General features: G+C 38.1%; 1 protein-coding gene across 1 annotated transcript; it reads left to right on the top strand.

Moving 5' to 3' along the window:
* Window positions 1–13,987: 13,987 nt before the first annotated feature.
* Window positions 13,988–22,914, top strand: LOC114478997 (uncharacterized). Its single transcript, XM_028472389.1, has 3 exons — window positions 13,988–16,015; window positions 18,977–19,196; window positions 22,853–22,914. The coding sequence occupies exons 1-3, from the start codon at window positions 14,120–14,122 to the stop codon at window positions 22,912–22,914; spliced, it is 2,178 nt and encodes a 725-aa protein (XP_028328190.1). The 5' UTR covers window positions 13,988–14,119.
* Window positions 22,915–23,219: the final 305 nt, after the last annotated feature.

The raw sequence follows: 23,219 nt of genomic DNA, 5'->3' as shown, positions 1-23,219 counted from the left end.
TATATATATATATATATATATATATAAATATATATAGTTTTTTTATAATCAAGAAGTACTGTACAAATTAAATATATATATGTATATTAAAAACATTTTAAATCTTTAAATACATATTTTTTAAATCATAAAATATTTTGTTATAAAATTCAATATTATAGTTATAATATATAGTTTTAATTAATTTTTTTAATTAAAAAAACATTTTTTTTTTAAATCTACCTTTACGGTGCGCCTCCCAGTTTCTACCGCCAGAGAGCAGCAAAAGTATATGTGCTCGCTTAAGTGTAATATTTTCTTTTTTTAAAATTAAAGAAATCTTTTGTTTTTAAATATATATATATATTTAAGTAAAATAATTTTTTTTTCAAGTAAAATATGTATTTTTTTTTAAATCAAGAAGCATTATATAAATTCAAATTATACATATTTAAAACATTTTAAAAATGTTTTTAATTGGATATATATATATGTACATTAGATTAAAATTTATATTATAAAACAAAATTATATTTATTTTAATCATTTTTTTTAATTAAAGAAACATATTTTTAAACATTTTAAAAATGTATATTTCTAAATTTTTAAATGTAGCTTTATTGTGCGCCTTTACGTTTCTACCGCTAGAGGGCAGCAAACGTCTATGTGTTCGCTTTAGTTCGTCTGGGAACAAAAAGTGTAATATTTTCTTTTTCTTATAAAAGAACATTTAGGTTTATATATATATATATATATATATATATATATATATATATATATATATATATATATATATATATATATATATATATTTAGTAATATGATTTTTTTAAATCAAGAAGTACTATACAAATTATATATATATATATTTAAAACATTTTAAATGTTTTTAATTTGAAATACATATTTTTTAAATCATAAAATATAGCGTTATAAAATTCAATATTAATTTTAACATATAGTTTAAAATACTTTTTTTAATTAAAAAAACATATTTTTTTTAAATTTAAAAATATATATTTTATTTTTTAAATCTACCTTTACGGTGCACCTCCCAGTTTCTACCGCTAGAGAGCAGCAAAAGTATATGTGCTCGCTTAAGTGACATATTTTCTTTTTTTAAAATTAAAGAAATCTTTTGTTTTTAAATATATATATATATATATATATTTAAGTAAAGTATATATATATTTTCAAGTAAAATATGTATTTTTTTAAATCAAGAAGCATTATATAAATTCAAATTATATATATTTAAAACATTTTAAATATGTTTTTAATTGGAAATATATATAAATATGTACATTAGATTAAAAAATATCTTATAAAACAAAATTATATTTATTATAATCATTTTTTTTAATTCAAGAAACATATTTTTAAACATTTTAAAAATTTATATTTCTAAATTTTTAAATGTAGCTTTATTGTGCGCCTTTACGTTTCTACCGCTAGAGGGCAGCAAATGTCTATGTGTTCGCTTTAGTTCGTCTGGGAACAAAAAGTGTAATATTTTCTTTTTTTATTTTTTTTTTATTAAAAGAATATTTATTTTTTATATATATATATATATATATATTTTTTTTTTTTTTTTTTTTTTTTTAAGTAATATATTTTTTAAAAACAAGAAGTACTATACAAATTAAAAATATATATATTTAAAACATTTTAAATATGTTTTTAATTTGAAATACATATTTTTTTAAATCATAAAATAAATTATTATAAAATTCAATATTCATTTTAACATATATTTTAAATTACTTTTTTTTAATTAAAAAAACATTTTTTTTTTAAATTTAAAAATGTATTGAAATTTCTTAAATCTACCTTTACGGTGCACCTCCCTGTTTTAACCGCTAGAGAGCAGCAAAGCTCCATGTGCTCGCTTTAGTTCGTCTTGTGACAAAGAAATGTAGTATTTTATTTTCTGTATTTTTTCATGATAACATTTTCAATAGTGGTGTGTTTTTTCTATTTTTAATAAATAATATCAGATTCATCAGTAACTTTAAATTCACACTATACTCAAAGCCACACGGAGGCCAAATGAAATGGGCAAAATAAGAAATAAAAACAGCTTTAAGGTTTTTCTCTGACAAACCGGCCGTTATTGTGGTTATTTTATGCCTTCAGCAGCTTCATCCAATCTTTTCATCCTCACACTGTTTAAACATAGTTTTCCCAGTCCACCCACTCCTCCTCCACTATCCAGTGGTGAGCTGAGGGCCTTCAAACATTGAGGACATAAGGGAAGCATGTGTATGTGCTCAAGTCACGCAAACACACATGCCTCCAAAATTGAGCTGTTACTTTTCTGCATCTTTTCTGTTGCTTCTTGAAACTAAATTTAATAATAAAACACTGCTGCACTGTTACTGCTTTAAGCCTGAATGCTCTCTTTCTGTGTGTGTGTGTGTGTGTGTGTGTGTGTGTGTGTGTGTGTGTGTGTGTGTGTGTGTGTGTGTGTGTGTGTGTGTGTGTGTGTGTGTGTGTGTGGCCACTTATGATTTATAAGATTTAAATGCAGAAAACACACTTTGTGTTTGTATTAGAACATATTTGTGACAGAATTTAATATTATTTTGATGATAATTGTCTTTGTTTTTGTAAATTTTGTCCCTGTGCTATCTTTTGAATATTTTTTTTTATATTAAATGATTCTCACATCAATTTATATGAACTTTTATTGCATCATTATACCCAGATACAAAACATTGATCTTTCTTCAAGTTTTTCCATATTTTGAGTTTTAATTTTGGCAAATGTTTTATTCATAAATGTAGATATTGAAAAACGGAGGCACGTTTTCCAAATTTGTTTTTAATGAGTTGAAAACATTTTTAAAATAATGTTACAATAATACTACGAAATTTGTCTTTTGACGGCCTGAGATGTATTTTTTATTTATTTTCCGTTTAGTTATTTCTTGTCGAAGAAGAAGAAGAAGAAGAAGAAGAAGAAGAAGAAGAAGAAGAAGAAGAAGAAGAAGAAGAAGAAGAAGAAGAAGAAGACAATAAAAAAACAGTAGAAGAAGTCAGCTCCTGTCACACCATTGGTTTGTTGCGTATCACGTGACCCACGAATTAGTGCACCTGCTCATCTCACAGAGGGTCTTTTAAATTCCTCTAAAACATTTAAAAACGCGAATTTTGTGTCTCCGTGAGTGTCTGCACGTCCCTCTATGCTGCTGCTGTTTTCTCAGGTGTGTCCCATATCAAAGGTGTATTTATTTACATGTAATGCTAATATTGTGACCGAAACTGTGACTTTTCTGACGTAAACGTGATTTTCTTCAATAACTAATTAAATTCATGCTCTGTGTCACCACCACAGGGCGCTGTTACCGTGTAACATCTGGAATGCTCTATGTGCGGGTCAAAGGTCACCCTATTCAGAGGTTAGACGATTTTTAAATGACCAGTTAGCATTCATAGCATGTATAGGATCAAGTGTGTGATTTTTTTTTTTTTTTTTTTTTTTTTGGGTGGTGAATAATCAATAGTTTTCCTCAGGAATGTTTTTTTTTTTTTTTTTTTTTAATAATGAAAAATATATTTTCAAACAATTTAAATTTATAATTACACAAAATATTTTTAAGATAAAAAAATCTATTTTTTTAAAATAGAAAGAAATGTTGTTTTTAAGATGAAATAATATGGTTTTTAAATTTAAGTAATATAGTTTTTGCAATTAAAACATTTTTTTAAATGAAAAAAATACACGTTTCTTTGATGTATTTTTTTCTTATTTTTAAATTAAATTAAAAAAAAATCAATATTTTTTAAGTAAAAATTGTTTTAAATGTCAGAGCGACACTTGTGATGTGCTTAGTTTTATAAAACTATGACTCATATATTTGTTTCCAGAAGTTTATGATTCAACTTTATGTTTTTCGAGACAAAAATAAGGACATTAAAATCACAATAATCAATACTATTGGATCACAATTGATCATAATCACACCTTATATCAAATCTTCTGTTGTGTGTTGATGCAGAGCTCAGTGATGAAGATGTGGAGAAGCTGACAAAGATCTCCTGCTGGAGGTAAGTTCAGCTTTACTTCGCTGCTGTTCATTAGTTTGAAAAAGTTTGACTAAAGTTATACTGAGGAGGAGGAGGAGGGGGGGTGTGGAGGGGGATGGAGCGTCATTCTGCACAACATCTTTGGTGAAATATAAGATAGACAACCTTGAGTCGTTGGTGTGTGTGGGAGGCCAATGATGATAAACGATTTGTTTTCGATCCAGGCTAGCACACATTGGTTAGCATTGAGTATTTGGTCTCAAGCAGTAAAATCCAATCATGTGGCCTCAAACTGCAAGCCGAGCACTCAGCCTTTCCAAGCTGGTTTCAGTTCTGCGTAAACGCTCCAAAGTAGCCTCCTGCTTACTTTTGAGTTTGTTCATCACACTAGTCTTAGTGTTCAGTGCTCTGCCCCATCCTTCAGGAATGACCGGCAGCCTTCCCAAAACAGCTACAAACATAATACAAACTTTGCGACAGATCAGAAAGCCGCCCGCTCCAATCAGCAGCATCTCTGCTACCATAAATCCAATCATGTAGATGTCTTCCACGGAAAGCATGGACAGACACACGACCTTCCACTTATTCCAGGAATCCATTGTGTATCCCGCCGCAAGGGCTCACCCCTGTCCGGTCTTTTTGTCGAAAAAGTTTCATCGATTGCATTGAGAGACCAGCTGACCAATAACATAATTTCTGTTTTTGGACGAAGCGCACTGTTTAAGGGAAAGTAAAGATTCCTTAGGAGAGCTGATTATCCTGCTGAGAAGCAGAAGTGTTGTTCTAAACATAGGACGATTCATCCTAGGATTTACTGATTTACTGATTTAAGAACATGTCTGAATCTAAAGAAAGTGAGTATTGATTAGTAACTGTTGGTGATTTATTTGGTCTAAAATGATCATTATGAGTACTCTGATAGGATGTGAACTTATCAAACCAGAAAAATTTTCTCAGACTTACTGAATAAAAGGCCAAAGTCTTCTCCTTAGAAGGAGGTGCAGGAGCTTTTGAAGGAGTTGATGTTTTTGAAGTGCCATCATCATCCAATGCCTCCCCAGGCTTTGTTCACAGTGAGCAGCAGTAGAGCCTCATAAATAAATCAGATGCTGAAGACACTCAGCAGCTCTACTGAAGCTCTGTGAGAATAAAAGGTCTCTGTGCTGTGAAGGAACCTTTTTTTTTAAAACCAGCTCAGGCTCAGACTGGGAAACAAATGGAGAAAGTTTCAGTTTCCAGGATGACTGAGCAGTGATTGGATGATTGTTTGGGCTTTAATTTCTCTGAAGTCTTATTAATACTTAGTTAACATCAGCAGAGCTTTACCTACTCACTGTGAATGTTCTCTGTGACGCTCTTGCACAATATAGCATATGTTACCATAGCAACCATGAAGTAGATAAATGGATCTCCAGGCTGTGGTGGTTGTAATGGACATTTTTATATTTGGACACATTTCAATGCCTTTCCTGCACTTATTGACCCTTTGCACCACTTTTCCCACTTAAAGGTGCAGTCTGCAACTTATATCAAAGTGACTTTTTGTCATATTTGCTAAAGCTGTCACTATCTAAGGACAACTTTACATCAAACTAGTAGTTTGAGTGAAGAAAAAATCTCATTGAGCACAAAGAACCAATCAGAGCCAGGATTGTGTTTGATGGACTGTCTGACAGCTGTTACTCACAGGCCCGCCCCTTTCCTGGGCTGGAGCGCCATCTTTTTTAAAGTGTATGGTCTGCAGAAAATGTAATCAGTGACTTTTCTGCTATAAAGGTATTTACTGCTGCTTGATTTACATTATGTTTGATTTGTATTTGTTACACTAGAACTCTGTAGTGCAGCGTGAGCTTAGCTTCACTGATGCATCTTTTGGAGACAAAAATAATGCGTGTATTTCCACTCTGAGAAGCTCGTCCTGTTCTCGCATTGACTCTCCATGATTGGCGCACGTGATGACAATGCTTTTTCTTCTACTGTTTTACCGTGTTTGGCACGGCATCCCACAAAAATATGTAGCGCCACTGTAAACAGGAAGTACACTGCTACTAGCAAAGTAACAGACAAATGCACCATATTGTAAAATATTGCGTTACAGTACTAGTTACTTTCAAAAGTGCTACCAACACTGGTAGTGATGTTGCTGTCAGACTAACTTTAGCTTGTTAGCTCCTCTGAAGGAGGGACTTTAGAATGTTTGGAGGCAGGGCAAGAAAGCAGCGGGGAGAGAGGGATATGAGAGTCGCGGACTGCACCTTTAACGTTGCATAGGTTACCCATTATTGTCCCTTTATATCACATGTCATGCTTATTTTTGCCAATTTAATCACATTCATGATTTCTTATACCCATATTTTGCAAGTTTAAAATAATTTTCCCCACATTTTTCATTTTTTTTGGTCTCTGGAACCTTGATTTGGGGTATTGCGGGCTGAAAAAGTTGAACCACTGCTGCAGGGAAACAGGAAAGAGTTCCATTGGGTAGAGCAATTGTTAAGAGTTTGCACAGACTATCCTTTCCAAGTGCGCAGAAACATCTTTGTTTCCCAAATGTTCAAAGAGGATTAATAATTGCTGAGATGACTAACGGCCTAGAGAGTGAACGCCCCTAAAGTCATTTCTATTTCCTGCTATCTACTGCTTTTCATTCACCAACATTTCAGCGTCTGCTTACTTTGATTAAAAAACACTGGAGTGTAATTTCCCAGAGCCACGAAAACAAAGCAGGAAGCAGTCGAGTGGGAAACTTCTCCACAGAAGAACTCATTTCTTCTTGTCTTAAATCTGAGGAGGATTTAATCAGTTTGTTTGTTCAGGGAAGAAGAAGACGAAGCTGGAATACGCTCTCACACACAATACAAAATAAATGCAGATTTCTGTGTTTTATGAAGAATCAACGTCTCATATTACACATCAATCAGAAGGAACTCTCTCGTCTTAATATTTACGTTAATGAAGCCTGGACGAGCAGGAACGAGTCTCATCATCGTCATCGAGTGGTGATATAACCCAAATAAAAATGTTGCATAAAGAAAAAAATGTTTTATATCTCAAGAAAGAGTAACCTTTACATTCCCACATGTAGTTATGGGCCAATGAAAATAGTAAAAAAAAAAAAGAAGTATTTTTCCGGATTTCCAGAGTGTCACCCTAAAACCAATGCATATATGTGACTAATCATTAGTGATGTGAACAGTCTATGTTCATAGCTCTAAGCTGATCAAATTACAGGGAGCTGAGGCATATGCTAAGTTGTTTACTGAAGGACCAAACATGTAAAATCTCTCTGAGAAAACATGGGGTGGTAGGTGTGGACAGAAGAGGGGACTCAGACATTTCTTAGCAATAGACTTAAAAAGACATGAAATAAGAATACAGGAAGTTCTAAGGAGGTAATGGAGCTTCCATCTTCCTGCAGAGAAGTATCACGGGATGAGATTTCACCAGAGTTCCCAGGCTCCAAAACAACCTTCAATGAAAACACCTTCAAAGATACATTAGACTTTGTAGAAACTTTAGAATTATCACTTTTATTTTGCAAAAACAGTTAAGGAACTCTGCCATCTTAAAGGTGTAGAGGAGGATTTTCCCAAAGTTTAGAAAAGAAACGCCCTCTGCACTTAATGAAAAAATGCACCTGCGCAACACTCTACCTGTTCCCAAGAGGGAACGCCTATTAAACGTGTGCGAGAGTGTGCACGAGCCCAGTTTACCTCGTGCACAGCTCTGTTTACAAGTTGGTGTCTGCAGCGCTCATACAAGCTTCATTTACTTACGACTGAGGCATCAGTGGGAAGCCCAACCTGTGCTTTCAGCGCACGCCATCGTGTGAAAGAATCTCCTAACCCAGGGAGAACGGCGAGTTGCTCGATACACAAACACTTGAAAGTGCGCATGCTAGGGACGAGCACGTACGACGGCCTTACATCAGAATGATTGACAATTAGGAGGACCAATAATTTTGATGATTCACCCGGAATTTGGAAAAACAACATCCTCCCCAAATCCTTTAATATCTACGTTAATTAAACTTGGACATCATCATTGTCATCCAAAGAAGTTGATCTTTTAGCGTGGAAATGACAAACACTCTGTGTTTCCAACACTTTCCACCATCTGTGTACACACACAAACACACAGAGGAACACACACACGTGAGGTGTGACTATTACAGTGAACACGTCACCATCTGTTCCACCTTTTTCATCACGTCCTAACGCTTCCATATGTTCAGAAACAATGAGCATCACACACTGAATAGAAACCAAGAGCCAGGGTTTAGAAATGGACAATTTGAGCCCATTTTTGCTTATTTTTACCCTTTTTCTACAGCTACACCAAACTTTCCATATTTTAACCAATTTTGTTCACTTCTTCTTGCCATGTTTTTGCTCCTTTTAATGCATTTTTGCCTCTTTCAAGACATTTTCTGCATTTATAAACCCTTTCTGCTACTTTTCCCACTTAATGTTGCATATTTGGACCCATTATTGTTACTTTTAATCTATTTTTGAAAAACCACAGAAATTGGTTAAAAGTTGCAAAGTAGAAAAAGCAAAAAAACAAACAGAAAAAATGGCAAAAAGGGTTCAAAGTGTCAATATTGGAGCAATTAGTTTAAACTGGCAAATAATGGGTATGACGAATCATGAATGTGGTTAAATTGGCAAAAATAAGCATGAAATATGGTGAAAACAGGTTGAAAGTGACAATAATGAGTCAACATATGTGACATTAGATGGAGAAGTGATGGAAAGGGTTTATTAGTGCTGAACATGTCTTGAAAGTGGAGAAAACTTGCAGAAAAAGCATTGGCATTTGATGGAGAAGTGTCATAAATGTGAGTAATGTAGCAACAATGTATTGAAAGGAGAAGAAAAAGTGATGGAATCAGGTTGAAACATGGCATGTTTGGTGTAGCTGCAGAAAAATGGTAAAAAAAATGGTCTTGAATTGTTCAAAACATGTTCTTAGTTTCTTGATGGCCTCTGGCGACCCCTTCCCAGTGTTTAGCGACCCCAAGGTTGAGAACCACTGCTCTACGATACTCATAAAAATGTACAGCAGTTGATTTCTCCTGTAGAGAACAAACCCATCAGTCCTACTGTAATTGTTTGGTTGTAATTAGCCTGTGCACGAGTTCCTGTCCAATGGGAGCGCTCAGATTTAATTGTGAGGACTGTGTCACGTTTGGGAGGTGCAGGACATTTACTCCTCACTGATCTCCAGTCATTGTATGTGCAGTAAAGCTCCCCTAAACGTAACCTTTCCTCCCTCAGACCCGTCATTTTCAGGCTAGTTTCTGCTGCTAATTGGACGCTGATGAAAGGCAGGTCACAGTTCACTCTGCAGATCTAAGCTGCCCTCTTCTTTTCACTGGAACTCATTAAAGTTGTTATTTTGGTGAAACCATGGTGCTATCTGAATGATTGGTGACCTTTGCCGTGTTTTCCCGCGTCTTCTGAGCTCCTGGGCTTTTTACACTGCGTAACAGAAGGTTAATCAATGATGTTCAATAATATGACATCAGCACATTCACATAATCTGTCTGATATCCTGCTCCAGTGCATGCAAATGAGCTCTGGTGCTTTTATTTTGAAGGGCGGTGTGTTGGGAGCAATGTTCTATCAGTAGTTGTATTTATTATAATATATATATATATATATATTATTGTGCCTCCTGCTGGACATTTATTTAAGGTTAAAACTGCATTGTTTTCTCCACTTGGGGATGGATTTGGATCAGAATCCCACTCATCTGTCTGCAGGGAATTAACCTAAACTAAGAATATATCACATTTATCACATTTTAATACCTATTCTGCAAATTATTTCCACTTTTTACACATTTTGTTGCACATGCTACAATGAACAGCAACTTTTTGCACTATTTAGCAACAAAACACATTTAAAAAACATATGTGAATTTTTTTTTTGTTACTTTTGACCAGATTTACAGCAACATTCTTGAAATTTGTGGTATTTTCTTCTCGGTAAAATATAATGTCACTATTAAATCTGAATGTTCACATTTAAATTTAACTTTTATATTTAGATTTAATATTTAGATTAAACTTTGACAAAAATTGTCAAAAGTTTGTTGCTAAATGTTGCAAAAAGTTGCAGTTAATATTAGCATGCACAACTTTACAATTGTCGTTCCCCATATTTTCAGCACTTATAAACCCTTTCCAACACTTTTCCACCTAATGTCACATATGTTGACCTATTATTATCACTTTTAACCTCTTTTCACCAGATTTCATGCTTATTGTTGGCAATTTAACCACATTCACAATTTTTAATACCCATATTTTGCTAGTTTAAACTAATTTTCCAACATTTTGGTCATTTTTAACCCTTTTTAATTCTGATTAAAACATGGATGTACATCTGTAAGATGAATATACTGTATACTATGGCCCAAATAATAGTAAACTACTGTGCCTTTGCCTGTATCCCAGTTAAAGATCTAAGAGGTTCCGTCCTTCGTTTTATGGTGACCTTTAGTGACCTTGGTGCTGTTGAACATATCAAACTTTGAACATGTGAGCGATGACTAATGATGAGCATGTGGACGAAAACCAAGTTTTTAACCAAACCTCGTGTGTTGACTCGTGGCTGATGTCAAATATTTGTCGGCACCTGAAGTCTCTCCTTCAGGGAGAAGCTGTGAAAACATTTACTCACTGATCGTCTGCTCAGTGTCTGTGGAGTGACTTTAATATTAATATATTAATAGCACATCACGCTCCTGTCCTCTTCCTGGTCAGTTAATGGAACTGTGTTTGAAGCTGCTCGTCATGTTTATAGTTGGATGTAGAACGAGGGATTTAAATAAAGCTAATTTATTCTACATGTCAATAGTCGGGCAGCAATGGGTTCAGGATTAAAGAGTATTGGGAGTGATTTGTCTCAAAAATATTCTCAAATGTATGCACAATTTTCATTTTTCATTTTTTACATGTTTTTTTTTATATTTTCACATGGGTTTTTTAGATTTTAACATTTCTTTTTAGATTTTCACGTGTTTTCTAGATTTTCATGTGTGTTTTTAGATTTTAACATTTTTTTTTATTTTTACATGTTTTTTTTACGATTTTCATGTGTTTTTTTATTTTCAGATTTTTAAAAAAATTTTTTACATGTTTTTTTTAAGATTTTCATGTGGTTTTTTTAGATTTTCATGTGTTTTTCAGATTTTCACGTTTTTAAAAAAAAAAAATACGTTTTTTTTTTTAGATTTTCACGTGTTTTTTTAGATTTTCATGGGTTTTTTTTCAGATTTTCACATGTTTTTCTTAGATTTTCATGTGTTTTTCAGATTTTCACATGTTTTTCTTAGATTTTCACATCTACTTATGAAAGAGAGATTAGCTTCATTCTGGTTCAGATTGTATTCTGTGGGCCTCAGGCCGGGTCATGTCTAACTTTGTAGGTCTGATTAAAGCTCTACTCTTACTTGTGTTCAGTCATTTTGCTCCATTAATAAACCATACCTCCATCTATTGACCTGGCATGTTTACTACATCGTTTTTTTTTCGCAGTATGTAAACAGAGATTGTTTTAAAAGCATTGCTGTGTGAAAGCGAAGAAACTTTTTGGAAACAAAAACGGAAACGGTATCACATTGTCATGTAAACGGGGCCTGAATCTGCCGAGCTGATGCAGAAAAACGTAGTTTTGAAATGTGGCGTGTGGAAAATCAGCGAGGTTCTGCACGCTGAAGTGTGTGAGGATGATTGACGGCCTCTCAATCCTCTGCTATAAAGGTAATGAAAAGTAGGAAACAAAACATAATAATGGAGGAATAAATCAACAGTAAAAAAAGAGAAGAAGAAGAACCACGAGTGTTCCTGATTAGAGCATCGACCTGACGTCAGGAGAAGATTAAATTTGGACTACACACACACACACACACACACACACACACACAGTCATTACACAGATTGGTGCTGCTCTCCTCCTCATGAAACAATTAGTGCTGCTGTAATGGTGAAGTTAATGAAGCTCCTGATTATGACGCTCGTTACCAACGATTGGGGGGAAATAGTGTGTGGATGCTCCGCAGCGTTTTCCTCATCCTTCCAGCAGCGATCAATCGCTGCTATTGATCGGTTTTTGCTCCTGCTGTGTTACTACTACACGTACAGCTTGTGCATTCCCACAGGGGGAGGTGGGGGGGGTTGCTTTAACACGCTGCTTAGCATTAAAGCAGGAGTTTAATCTGTTAAGGCAGGTATTCTCAAACTTGCGGTCAGGTCCCTATTTGGGGCTGCGAAACACTGGGAGGGGGTCGTCAGCTACCTTCAAGGAACTAATAATATATTTTTTTAAATGTGTGCACATTTTTGCTTATTACCCTTTCTCTGTAACTACACAAAACAAAACAAAAAACTTTTGGCCCTCTGAAAAGCCACTTTCAGAGCAATTGTACAAACGGGCTGATTCGTAGCCTATTTATGCAGATTCATGAGTAGGCGTGTCTGTAGACGCTGACTCCACACTCAACAGCTGATCACTAGCGATTATGTTTTGCTATGCACACACTCTTGTTATTGTTTTCAGCCAAAAAAAAACTACACGTTACAGTAAAACACATGGCTATTTAAGCGGCTATTGTGATTTTGAGTTAGACAAACACTGTTTTATGATGTGAAGGTGGACCTTCATCCTCTCAGCGGCTGAACATCCTCTTCCTCCTCTACCTCCACAGTGACACAGACATCAATGTTGTTACTACAAAACTGCACTTTGATAGTGACAACGCCATCTATCATTCACTAACACAGCCAGAGCCCCTCCTTTCTGCGTACCGCTCTCCATCCTCAGTTTAGTCACCACGTGAAAGTTGGAAGCCATCCAATTCCACAACCGAGTCCAGTGTTAGCGCTGTGGGCTACGACTCCCTAAACATCCCTATCGTTTCCTCCTCGGTTCACGAGGGATGTCGGGTCTCGCTGCATAGGCTGGTGTAGCATTAGCACGGAGAGCTAACAGCTGATGGGTGTGAACAATGTGGCCACAGTGTTTATTTCAGCTGTAAGTTAGTTTGAGAGGGAGGAGCTCACATTCTTAAAAGGTAGCGTAGGAGGCGTGTATTATGTCCATGGTAGGAGGAGAGAGGATTGTGAGGAGGAGGAGTTTTCTGTAGGTGACATCAGGTACGGGGGAAATCCAACTCACCCGTTTGGAGCTGACTTTTTACAAAATGTGGAATAACAAGGGAGGGAGGCTAAAGGGATTCATATTACTGTCGCAAAACCATTATAAAGTTGTTTTTTTTAATCATTCCTCCCCTTTAACCTATTTTTTATCACTTTTTCTTGTCTTATCTTTACACCTTTTAATGCATTTTTGCTCTATTACTCCCTTTTTTGTTATTGTCACTTTTAACCTCTTTTCACCATGTTTCATTATTATTTTTGCCAATTTAATCACATTCACTATTTGTCATGCCCATTATTTGCCAGTTTAAATTAATTGTTCCTACTTTTTAAATTACATTACCCAATTTCTGCCACTTTTAAGCCAATATTGACACTTTGAACCCTTTTCTGCCACGTTCTCTGTCTGTTTTTGGCCACTCTAATTTGCAACTCTTAGCCAATTTTATTTCTGATTAAGACAAGGATTTACATCTTTAAGATGACTATATACTATGGCCCAAGTATTATTAAACTTCCTACATTTTATTAAATTAGATGACTAAAAGACCAATCTTCTTAAAATAACCTAATATAATACATTAAATATTTATTTTTTTTTGAGTGAGTCACATGACTACAGCAGAAGCTGCTTTAATTTCTGGAACCTGAGATCAAAGGAGCTTCCATTTTCAGTGGTTGTGGCTGTGTGCGCTGCTGATTGGTGGAGAGAGTGAGTGATGTCATCGCCTTTGATGTTTGGCCGTTCATTTTTGGAACCACAGATAAAAGCGGCTTCTTCCTTCAGTAGCTGTTATTCTCTGCGTGTCTCTGAGCAATTCTTCATACTTCAGTGATTTTCTGAGCATCAGAAGAAGTCAGTGAAAGAGTTTTAAAGCTTTATTAGATTTTAACTTCAAAATAAGAAGATTAAGACGAACTAAGGACTAACAGGGCTTTAACCAATATGAAATCCATTGCACAGAGAGTGGGACAGGCTCCTCCCACATCCTCATCAAAACAACAGGATTTCTTTCAGCATCTCATCGATGAATTAAATGATCTGAAGGATGTGATCAAGAAACAATCTGAAATACACAAAGAACTAGAGGCTAAAGAAAGAAAGAAGATCCAGGAAATAAAGGAAACCTATGAAGATAAATTAAAGGAGGCTGAGGACGAGTGCAGCTGGCTCTCTGATGAACTGCAGCTTTCTCAGGACCAGTGCAGCTGGCTTTCTGATGAACTGCAGCTTTCTCTGGACAAGTGCAGCGGGCTCTCTGATGAACTGCAGCTTTCTCAGGACAAGTGCAGCAGGCTCTCTGATGAACTGCAGCTTTCTCAGGACAAGTGCAGCGGGCTCTCTGATGAACTGCAGCTTTCTCAGGACAAGTGCAGCGGGATCTCTGATGAACTGCAGCTTTCTCAGGACGAGTGCAGCTGGCTTTCTGATGAACTGCAGCTTTCTCAGGACCAGTGCGGCTGGCTTTCTGATGAACTGCAGCTTTCTCTGGACAAGTGCAGCGGGTTCTCTGATGAACTGCAGCTTTCTCAGGACAAGTGCAGCGGGCTCTCTGATGAACTGCAGCTTTCTCAGGACAAGTGCAGCGGGCTCTCTGATGAACTGCAGCTTTCTCAGGACAAGTGCAGCGGGATCTCTGATGAACTGCAGCTTTCTCAGGACGAGTGCAGCTGGCTTTCTGATGAACTGCAGCTTTCTCAGGACCAGTGCGGCTGGCTTTCTGATGAACTGCAGCTTTCTCTGGACAAGTGCAGCGGGTTCTCTGATGAACTGCAGCTTTCTCAGGACAAGTGCAGCGGGCTCTCTGCTGAACTGCAGCTTTCTCAGGACAAGTGCAGCGGGCTCTCTGATGAACTGCAGCTTTCTCAGGACCAGTGCAGAACCCTCTCCTCTGAGCTCATGGAGAGCAAGAACCAGTCGGCCATGCTCTCTGCAGAACTGGAGTTCTATAAGAACCAATCTAGTCTGTCTTCCTCAAACCACATGGAGGCCAATGAGCAGAAGAACACGTGTGACAAAAGCACAGACACATGTGACCAGGTGTGGACAACACAACAGGTTGACAACAATGTGTGTGTCCCACAAGAACCTGATCAGCTGTTAATACCAGTTCACCAAGGGCCCACTACCAGTATGGTGGACTACTCCCAGCTCCCTCAGCGGCTAGTACCAGCATACAAAGACCCCGATACTGGGATGGTCCACTGTGGTGAGCCCATATACCCAGTCTACCCAGACCCCAATACTGGTGTGGTCTACCACTACCAGCCCACATCAGATGGACAGTTCTGCGCCGTGAACCCGGATTTCCAGTGCCTGGTCTCTGAATGCTTCCAGCCCTCTTCAGAGAATATGGAACAGGACCAAGAACTCTTCAAGGAACTGGGTCAGAGTACGGACCAGGACCAAGGACTGGCCAAGGAACTGGGTCAGAGTACAGACGAGGACCAAGGACTGGCCAAGGAACTGGCTCAGAGTACTGACGAGGACCAAGGACTGGCCAAGGAACTGGGTCAGAGTACGGACCAGGACCACGGACTGGCCAAGGAACTGGGTCAGAGTACGGACCAGGACCAAGGACTGGCCAAGGAACTGGGTCAGAGTACGGACCAGGACCAAGGACTGGCCAAGGAACTGGGTCAGAGTACAGACGAGGACCAAGGACTGGCCAAGGAACTGGGTCAGAGTACGGACCAGGACCAAGGACTGGCCAAGGAACTGGCTCAGAGTACGGACCAGGACCAAGGACTGGCCAAGGAACTGGGTCAGAGTACAGACGAGGACCAAGGACTGGCCAAGGAACTGGGTCAGAGTACGGACCAGGACCAAGGACTGGCCAAGGAACTGGCTCAGAGTACGGACCAGGACGATAGGTCATCTGTCAAAGAGGACAAGGAGCAGCTGGACAATCTGTCCTCAGACCAGAAGGAGAAGGAAGTCCAGAAAGAAGCAAAGAAAGGAAAGCGCGGAAAAAAGCGTAAACCTAGAAAATGTTAAAATAATAATAAAATGATTCATTTGATTTATGTCTACCGTTTGTTCTTTTAATTTGTGTTCTTTGTTCTATTTAATTTGTTTGTTGTAAATACATGTTGGGCTTCTCTGTAGACCAGGGGTTCTCAACCTTGGGGTCGAGACACACTAGGAGGGGGTCGCCAGATACAATTTGAGCCCATTTTTGTGTATTTTTTACCCTTTAGCTTATCTATTATTACACTGTATTGTTAGCGGTGTCCAACATCTATTATCTGGCTCAAGGATTTTACCCCATGATATTTAATAACATTTGCATCATCAGGCAATGTTTGCATGAAGATTATGATGGAAATGAAAATAGAATATATTTATACAGGACTATAATTAAACTAAAATAGGGCAGAAAATAAATGTGAATAGATTTAGAGTAATTTTAAAGATTTTTTATTTCACACCACATGATATTTGGACACTGTGAATAATAGAATAAATTACAGAAGTGGTTTTGTAAGTAACATTTAAAGGAGCATAAAGCAGGATTTGTGAAAAAATAAATAATTTTAAGTCTTTTAATTCTAATGGGTGATGAAGTGCTCAAAGAGAATGAGCCCACACACATTTCTCCCTATTGCCTTGAACAGATTGTGCTATACATTCTGTGCTGCTGTTCCGGTTACAAATTTCCTGCACAGTTCTGCAGATATGAAATCAAGTGATGCTGATGGTGACGATCAATTAAAACCATCATGTGATCGTGATCAGGTCTGTCGGCCCCAGAGGGTTAAAGAAATTACATATTTATACCTTAACTATGAGAGACAAAATGAGAAAAAAAATCCAGAAAATCACATTGTTTCTGTCTCTCACAGACCTGTAGCTTCTTCTTTAAGAGGCTCCTCTGTCCTCCACTCGTTACCTGTATTAATGGAACCTGTTTGAACTGGTTATCAGTATAAAAGACACCAGTCCACAACCTCAAACAGTCACACTCCAAACTCCACTATGGCCAAGACCAAAGAGCTGTCAAAGGACACCAGAAACTAAATAGTTGACCTGCACCAGGCTGGGTAGACTGAACCTACAATAGGTGTGAAGAAATCAACTGTGGGAGCAATTATTAGAAAATGGAAGACATACAGGAGTTTTCTGTAGGTGACATCAGGTACGGGGGAAATCCAACTCACCCGTTTGGAGCTGACTTTTTACAAAATGTGGAATAACAAGGGAGGGAGGCTAAAGGGATGCATATTACTGTCGCAAAACCATTATAAAGTTGTTTTTTTTAATCATTCCTCCCCTTTAACCTATTTTTTTATCACTTTTTCTTGTCTTATCTTTGCACCTTTTAATGCATTTTTGCTCTATTACTCCCTTTTCTGTTATTGTCACTTTTAACCTCTTTTCACCATGTTTCATGATTATTTTTGCCAATTTAATCACATTCACTATTTGTCATGCCCATTATTTGCCAGTTTAAATTAATTGTTCCTACTTTTTAAATTACATTACCCAATTTCTGCCACTTTTAAGCCAATATTGACACTTTGAACCATTTTCTGCCACGTTCTCTGTCTGTTTTTGGCCACTCTAATTTGCAACTTTTAGCCAATTTTATTTCTGATTAAGACAAGGATTTACATCTTTAAGATGACTATATACTATGGCCCAAGTATTATTAAACTTCCTACATTTTATTAAATTAGATGACTAAAAGACCAATCTTCTTAAAATAACATAATACACTAAATAAATATTTTTTTTGAGTGAGTCACATGACTACAGCAGAAGCTGCTTTAATTTCTGGAACCTGAGATCAAAGGAGCTTCCATTTTCAGTGGTTGTGGCTGTGTGTGCTGCTGATTGGTGGAGAGAGTGAGTGATGTCATCGCCTTTGATGTTTGGGCATTCATTTTTGGAACCACAGATAAAAGCGGCTTCTTCATACTTCAGTGAATTTCTGAGCATCAGCAGAAGTCAGTGAAAGAGTTTTAAAGCTTTATTAGATTTTTAACTTCAAAATAAGAAGATTAAGGCGAACTAAGGACTAACAGGGCTTTAACCAATATGAAGTCCATTGCAAGGAAAGTGGGACAGGCTCCTCCCACATCCTCATCAAAACAACAGGATTTCTTTCAGCATCTCATCGATGAATTAAATGATCTGAAGGATGTGATCAAGAAACGATCTGAAATACACAAAGAACTAGAGGCTAAAGAAAGAAAGAAGATCCAGGAAATAAAGGAAACCTATGAAGATAAATTAAAGGAGGCTCAGGACGAGTGCAGCGGGCTCTCTGATGAACTGCAGCTTTCTCAGGACCAGTGCAGAACCCTCTCCTCTGAGCTCATGGAGAGCAAGAACCAGTCGGCCATGCTCTCTGCAGAACTGGAGTTCTATAAGAACCAATCGAGTCTGTCCTCCTCAAACCACATGGAGGCCAATGAGCAGAAGAACACTTGTGACAAAAGCACAGACACATGTGACCAGGTGTGGACAACACAACCGGTTGACAACAATGTTTGTCTCCCACAAGAACCTGATCAGCTGTTAATACCAGTTCACCAAGGGCCCACTACCAGTATGGTGGACTACTCCCAGCTCCCTCAGCGGCTAGTACCAGCATACAAAGACCCTGATACTGGTATGGTCCACTGTGGTGAGCCCATTTACCCAGTATACCCAGACCCCAAAACTGGTGTGGTCTACCACTACCAGCCCACACCAGATGGACAGTTCTGCGCCGTGAACCCTGATTTCCAGTTCCTGGTCTCTAAATGCTTCCAGCCCTCTTCAGAGAATATGGAACAGGACCAAGAACTCTTCAAGGAACTGGGTCAGAGTACGGACCAGGACCAAGGACTGGCCAAGGAACTGGGTCAGAGTACAGACGAGGACCAAGGACTGGCCAAGGAACTGGCTCAGAGTACAGACCAGGACGATAGGTCATCTGTCAAAGAGGACAAGGAGAAGCTGGACAATCTGTCCTCAGACCAGAAGGAGAATGAAGTCCAGAAAGAAGCAAAGAAAGGAAAGCGCGGAAAAAAGCGTAAACCTAGAAAATGTTAAAATAATAATAAAATGATTCATTTGATTTATATCTACCATTTGTTCTTTTAATTTGTGTTCTTTGTTCTATTTAATTTGTTTGTTGTAAATACATGTTGGGCTTCTCTGTAGACCAGGGGTTCTCAACCTCGGGGTCGAGAGACACTAGGAGGATGGTCGCCAGATACAATTTGAGCCCATTTTTGTTTATTTTTTACCCTTTAGCTTATCTATTATTACACTGTATTGTTAGCGGTGTCCAACATCTATTATCTGGCTCAAGGATTTTACCCCATGATATTTAATAACATTTGCATCATCAGGCATTGTTTGCATGAAGATTATGATGGAAATGAAAATAGAATATATTTATACAGGACTATAATTAAACTAAAATAGGGCAGAAAATAGATGCGAATAGATTTAGAGTAATTTTAAAGATTTTTTATTTCACACCACATGATATTTGGACACTGTGAATAATAGAATAAATTACAGAAGTGGTTTTGTAAGTAACATTTAAAGGAGCATAAAGCAGGATTTGTGAAAAAAGAAATAATTTTAAGTCTTTTAATTCTAATGGGTGATGAAGTGCTCAAAGAGAATGAGCCCACACACATTTCTCCCTATTGCCTTGAACAGATTGTGCTATACATTCTGTGCTGCTGTTCCGGTTACAAATTTCCTGCACAGTTCTGCAGACATGAAATCAAGTGATGCTGATGGTGACGATCAATTAAAACCATCATGTGATCGTGATCAGGTCCGTCGGCCCCAGAGGGTTAAAGGAATTACATATTTAAACCTTAACTATGAGACAAAATGAGAAAAAAAAATCCAGAAAATCACACTGTTTCTGTCTCTCACAGACCTGTAGCTTCTTCTTTAAGAGGCTCCTCTGTCCTCCACTCGTTACCTGTATTAATGGAACCTGTTTGAACTGGTTATCAGTATAAAAGACACCAGTCCACAACCTCAAACAGTCACACTCCAAACTCCACTATGGCCAAGACCAAAGAGCTGTCAAAGGACACCAGAAACTAAATAGTAGACCTGCACCAGGCTGGGTAGACTGAACCTACAATAGGTGTGAAGAAATCAACTGTGGGAGCAATTATTAGAAAATGGAAGACATACAAGACCACTGATAATCTCCCTCCATCTGGGGCTCCACGCAAGATCTCACCCCGTGGGGTCAAAATGATCAGTGAACGGTGATCAAAAATCCCAGAAGTACACGGGGGGACCTCGTGAATGACCTGCAGAGAGCTGGGTTTAAAGTAACAAAGGCTACCATCAGTAACACACTACGCCACCAGGGACTCAAATCCTGCAGTGCCAGACGTGTCCCCCTGCTAAAGCCACTACATGTCCAGGCCCGTCTGAAGTTTGCTCGAGAACATTTGGATGATCCAGGAGAGGATTGGGTGAAGGTCATATGGTCAGATGAAACCAAAATAGAACTTTTTGGTAAAAACTCAACTCACCGTTTTTGGAGGAGAAAGAACAATTGTTTAGTCAGCACAATTGGTGGCTGACTAAATACTTTTTTTCCCCACACCCTGCCCTATGCTCCATCTTCTTCTGCTTCTCGGTTGGAGGCAGTCGCTTTCCTCTTTGCTCCTACTTTTCCCTCCCTACCTCCCTCCTGAGGATGTGGAAGCCGTCCACCACACCAGATTAGATTTTTGATTACAGGACTTCTGCTGATTGAAAGTGGTGTTATCCTGTTTTACCGCAAATTTGGATTACGTTGGCAGCATTATTGGAAGGCATTGACGGAGGAGGCCAAACTCTCAGATGGAATCCACCGTGGAACTTTAAGGAGGAGTGGAGAGTAAGGGTCAAGGGAAATGGCCACATTATTGGATTATAGAATGACCAGAGACAATAGGGCTGATTGTCAAATGTTGTGACTAGTCCGTCTGAAAACGACTATCTTCTTTTCATCAGCCCCACTGAGCCTGCTCAAGGTTGTCTCAATCTCAACCTTAGATGTATGCAGATCTGATGCTCCGTCCCCGCTTCTCTCCCCTCCCCCATCACCAACTGGACTTTCTGTCTTCTGAACCAGACATTCCAAGGTCATCATATCATCTGACTGTCAGAGGGAAAGCAAAGGTTTTATTTTGTCTACGCCTACACCGGCCCTCTACCTGATCCCCCTACAAGCCGAGGGAAAGTGTCCGTGGAGCCCCAGAGAGGCTGCATGCTGCGCCGCGCCCCCCCAGCGGCTGGAATCATCTCCCCCTCTTCATCCCGTGCTTGTTTTGTGCCCCAGAACTACAATTAAACACAATTCTTCTGTGTTTTTTTTTTATTATTTCGACCTTTGGATGAACCAAAGCATTCATCCAGTATCCAACCAACATCCCTCAAACCTCCTCTAACGTGTAGGAAACACATACCAGCATTTTCTTTTCTGTGGAAAATGAACAGAAATGAAGCATTTGGATAATTGCTGGAGGAGATGATGAGCTTCAATAATGAGAAAAGTTTAGCGTGGTTTCAATTAGTTGTTTTATTGGCAGAGCTTGAGTGACGGCGGGAGGCACTTGGTGGCTTTGCATGTAAATATCATGTTTAATAAGATATTTAAATAAGGATGGAGGCTCACTCTGCTCTATAATGATTTTTCATATGATTCCACGTTGGAGGAAAGCGGCAGCACAGCTCCAGAGAACACAAACCTGTCATGCTGACATGTTTTCACACTTTCCCTGTGCTAGAGGAAATGTATTCGTGCCAAGCGCAGCAAGCTGTCGCTCTTGCTCTAGAGTCGACGACGTGCTTCTTTGCTTTTTTTTTTGTTTTGTTTTTTTGTTCCCACTCTGTAGATATCACTCCAACAACGACGACAGGAGAGGAATTTCCAAGTTTTATTTTTTTTACTGTTTCTTAGACACACTTTAACATGCAGTATGTGCATTACCTTATATTCCTGATGAAGTGCTTTGAGCTTCTGTTTCTTAGCAACTACTGACGGATCACAGATTTCCTCCACCGACCATAACTCACGGATCTCAGCACAACGATGACGACATGGACTTATTTGAGGCCTTGTTCCGTGTCGTGTCTTTCAGGGTTGACGTACAACACAGACATGAACATTGAAGAACAGTCATGTGGAGACAGGACCATCTATAAGGGGGAATAAAGGGGAGAAATTTTTGGGGTCCATCCATAAAGTCAGTAAAATGATGGTCCATTGTTCTATGAATCTGTGATAACCACATTTATTTATTCATCTGAATAATATCTACTGTTATCCAGGAAGTTTATATTATTTGGGCCATAGTATAAAGTCATCTTAAAGAATCAAAATCCTAGTTTTAATCAGAAATAAAATGGGTTAGAAGTGACCAAAAATGGGGGAAAAGGTGGTGAAATGGAATTTTAAAAACAACAGAAATTGGCAATAAAAATTGTGAATGAGGTTGAAAGTGACAATAATGGAACGACGTGACATTGAGTGGAAACGTGGTGGAAAGGGTTTATAAGTGCTGAAAAAATGTGCAGAAAAGGCGAAGTGTCAGAAATGGGAGTAATGTAACAAAAATGCATTAAAAGGAACAAAAATATGGTAAGTTTGGTCGAGTTGCAGAAAAAGGGGAAAAATGGGCTTAAATTGTAAGTCATCTGATGACCCCCTGCCAGTGTCCCACGACCCCAAGGTTGAGAACCCCTGCTCAAACGGTAAGCAGCTGCTCCTGATGTGACGTTGGATATGACGTGCGGTGCACCCTCGGCTCTGGTGTTTCCAATCACAGTGAAAGTGAATTTTTAGGGCTTATTGCTCCTCGCTGCAGTGCGAGCTGTGTAGATTGAACAAATGGGAATAATATTTCACGGCCTGAAGGCTTTTTACGGCTCGTACTTCATAAAACCAACCCAATGAGTCGGCGACGCAGAAACGTGTGCACAACATTCCCTGTCTGTGACAGTGATTAACATGTATTTTGGTCGGATTTATATCTCACACCATATTCTGAATTTCTTATTTTGCCACTTCACGGTGTGCGCT

Source organism: Gouania willdenowi, chromosome 2 (genome assembly GCF_900634775.1).
Source record: "Gouania willdenowi chromosome 2, fGouWil2.1, whole genome shotgun sequence".
Lineage (NCBI taxonomy): Eukaryota > Metazoa > Chordata > Actinopteri > Blenniiformes > Gobiesocidae > Gouania > Gouania willdenowi.
This window is presented reverse-complemented; position numbering and strand designations above follow the sequence as displayed.

Bases quoted from the DNA above. Each gene is read 5' to 3' on its own strand.
- LOC114478997 (XM_028472389.1), top strand. From the start codon at position 14,120: ATGAAATCCATTGCACAGAGAGTGGGACAGGCTCCTCCCACATCCTCA. The intron at 16,016-18,976 runs GAACTGGCTCAG...GAACTCTTCAAG, and splicing joins AGGACCAAGGACTGGCCAAG to GAACTGGGTCAGAGTACGGA. The intron at 19,197-22,852 runs GTAAACCTAGAA...ACCCCCTGCCAG, and splicing joins AGGAAAGCGCGGAAAAAAGC to TGTCCCACGACCCCAAGGTT.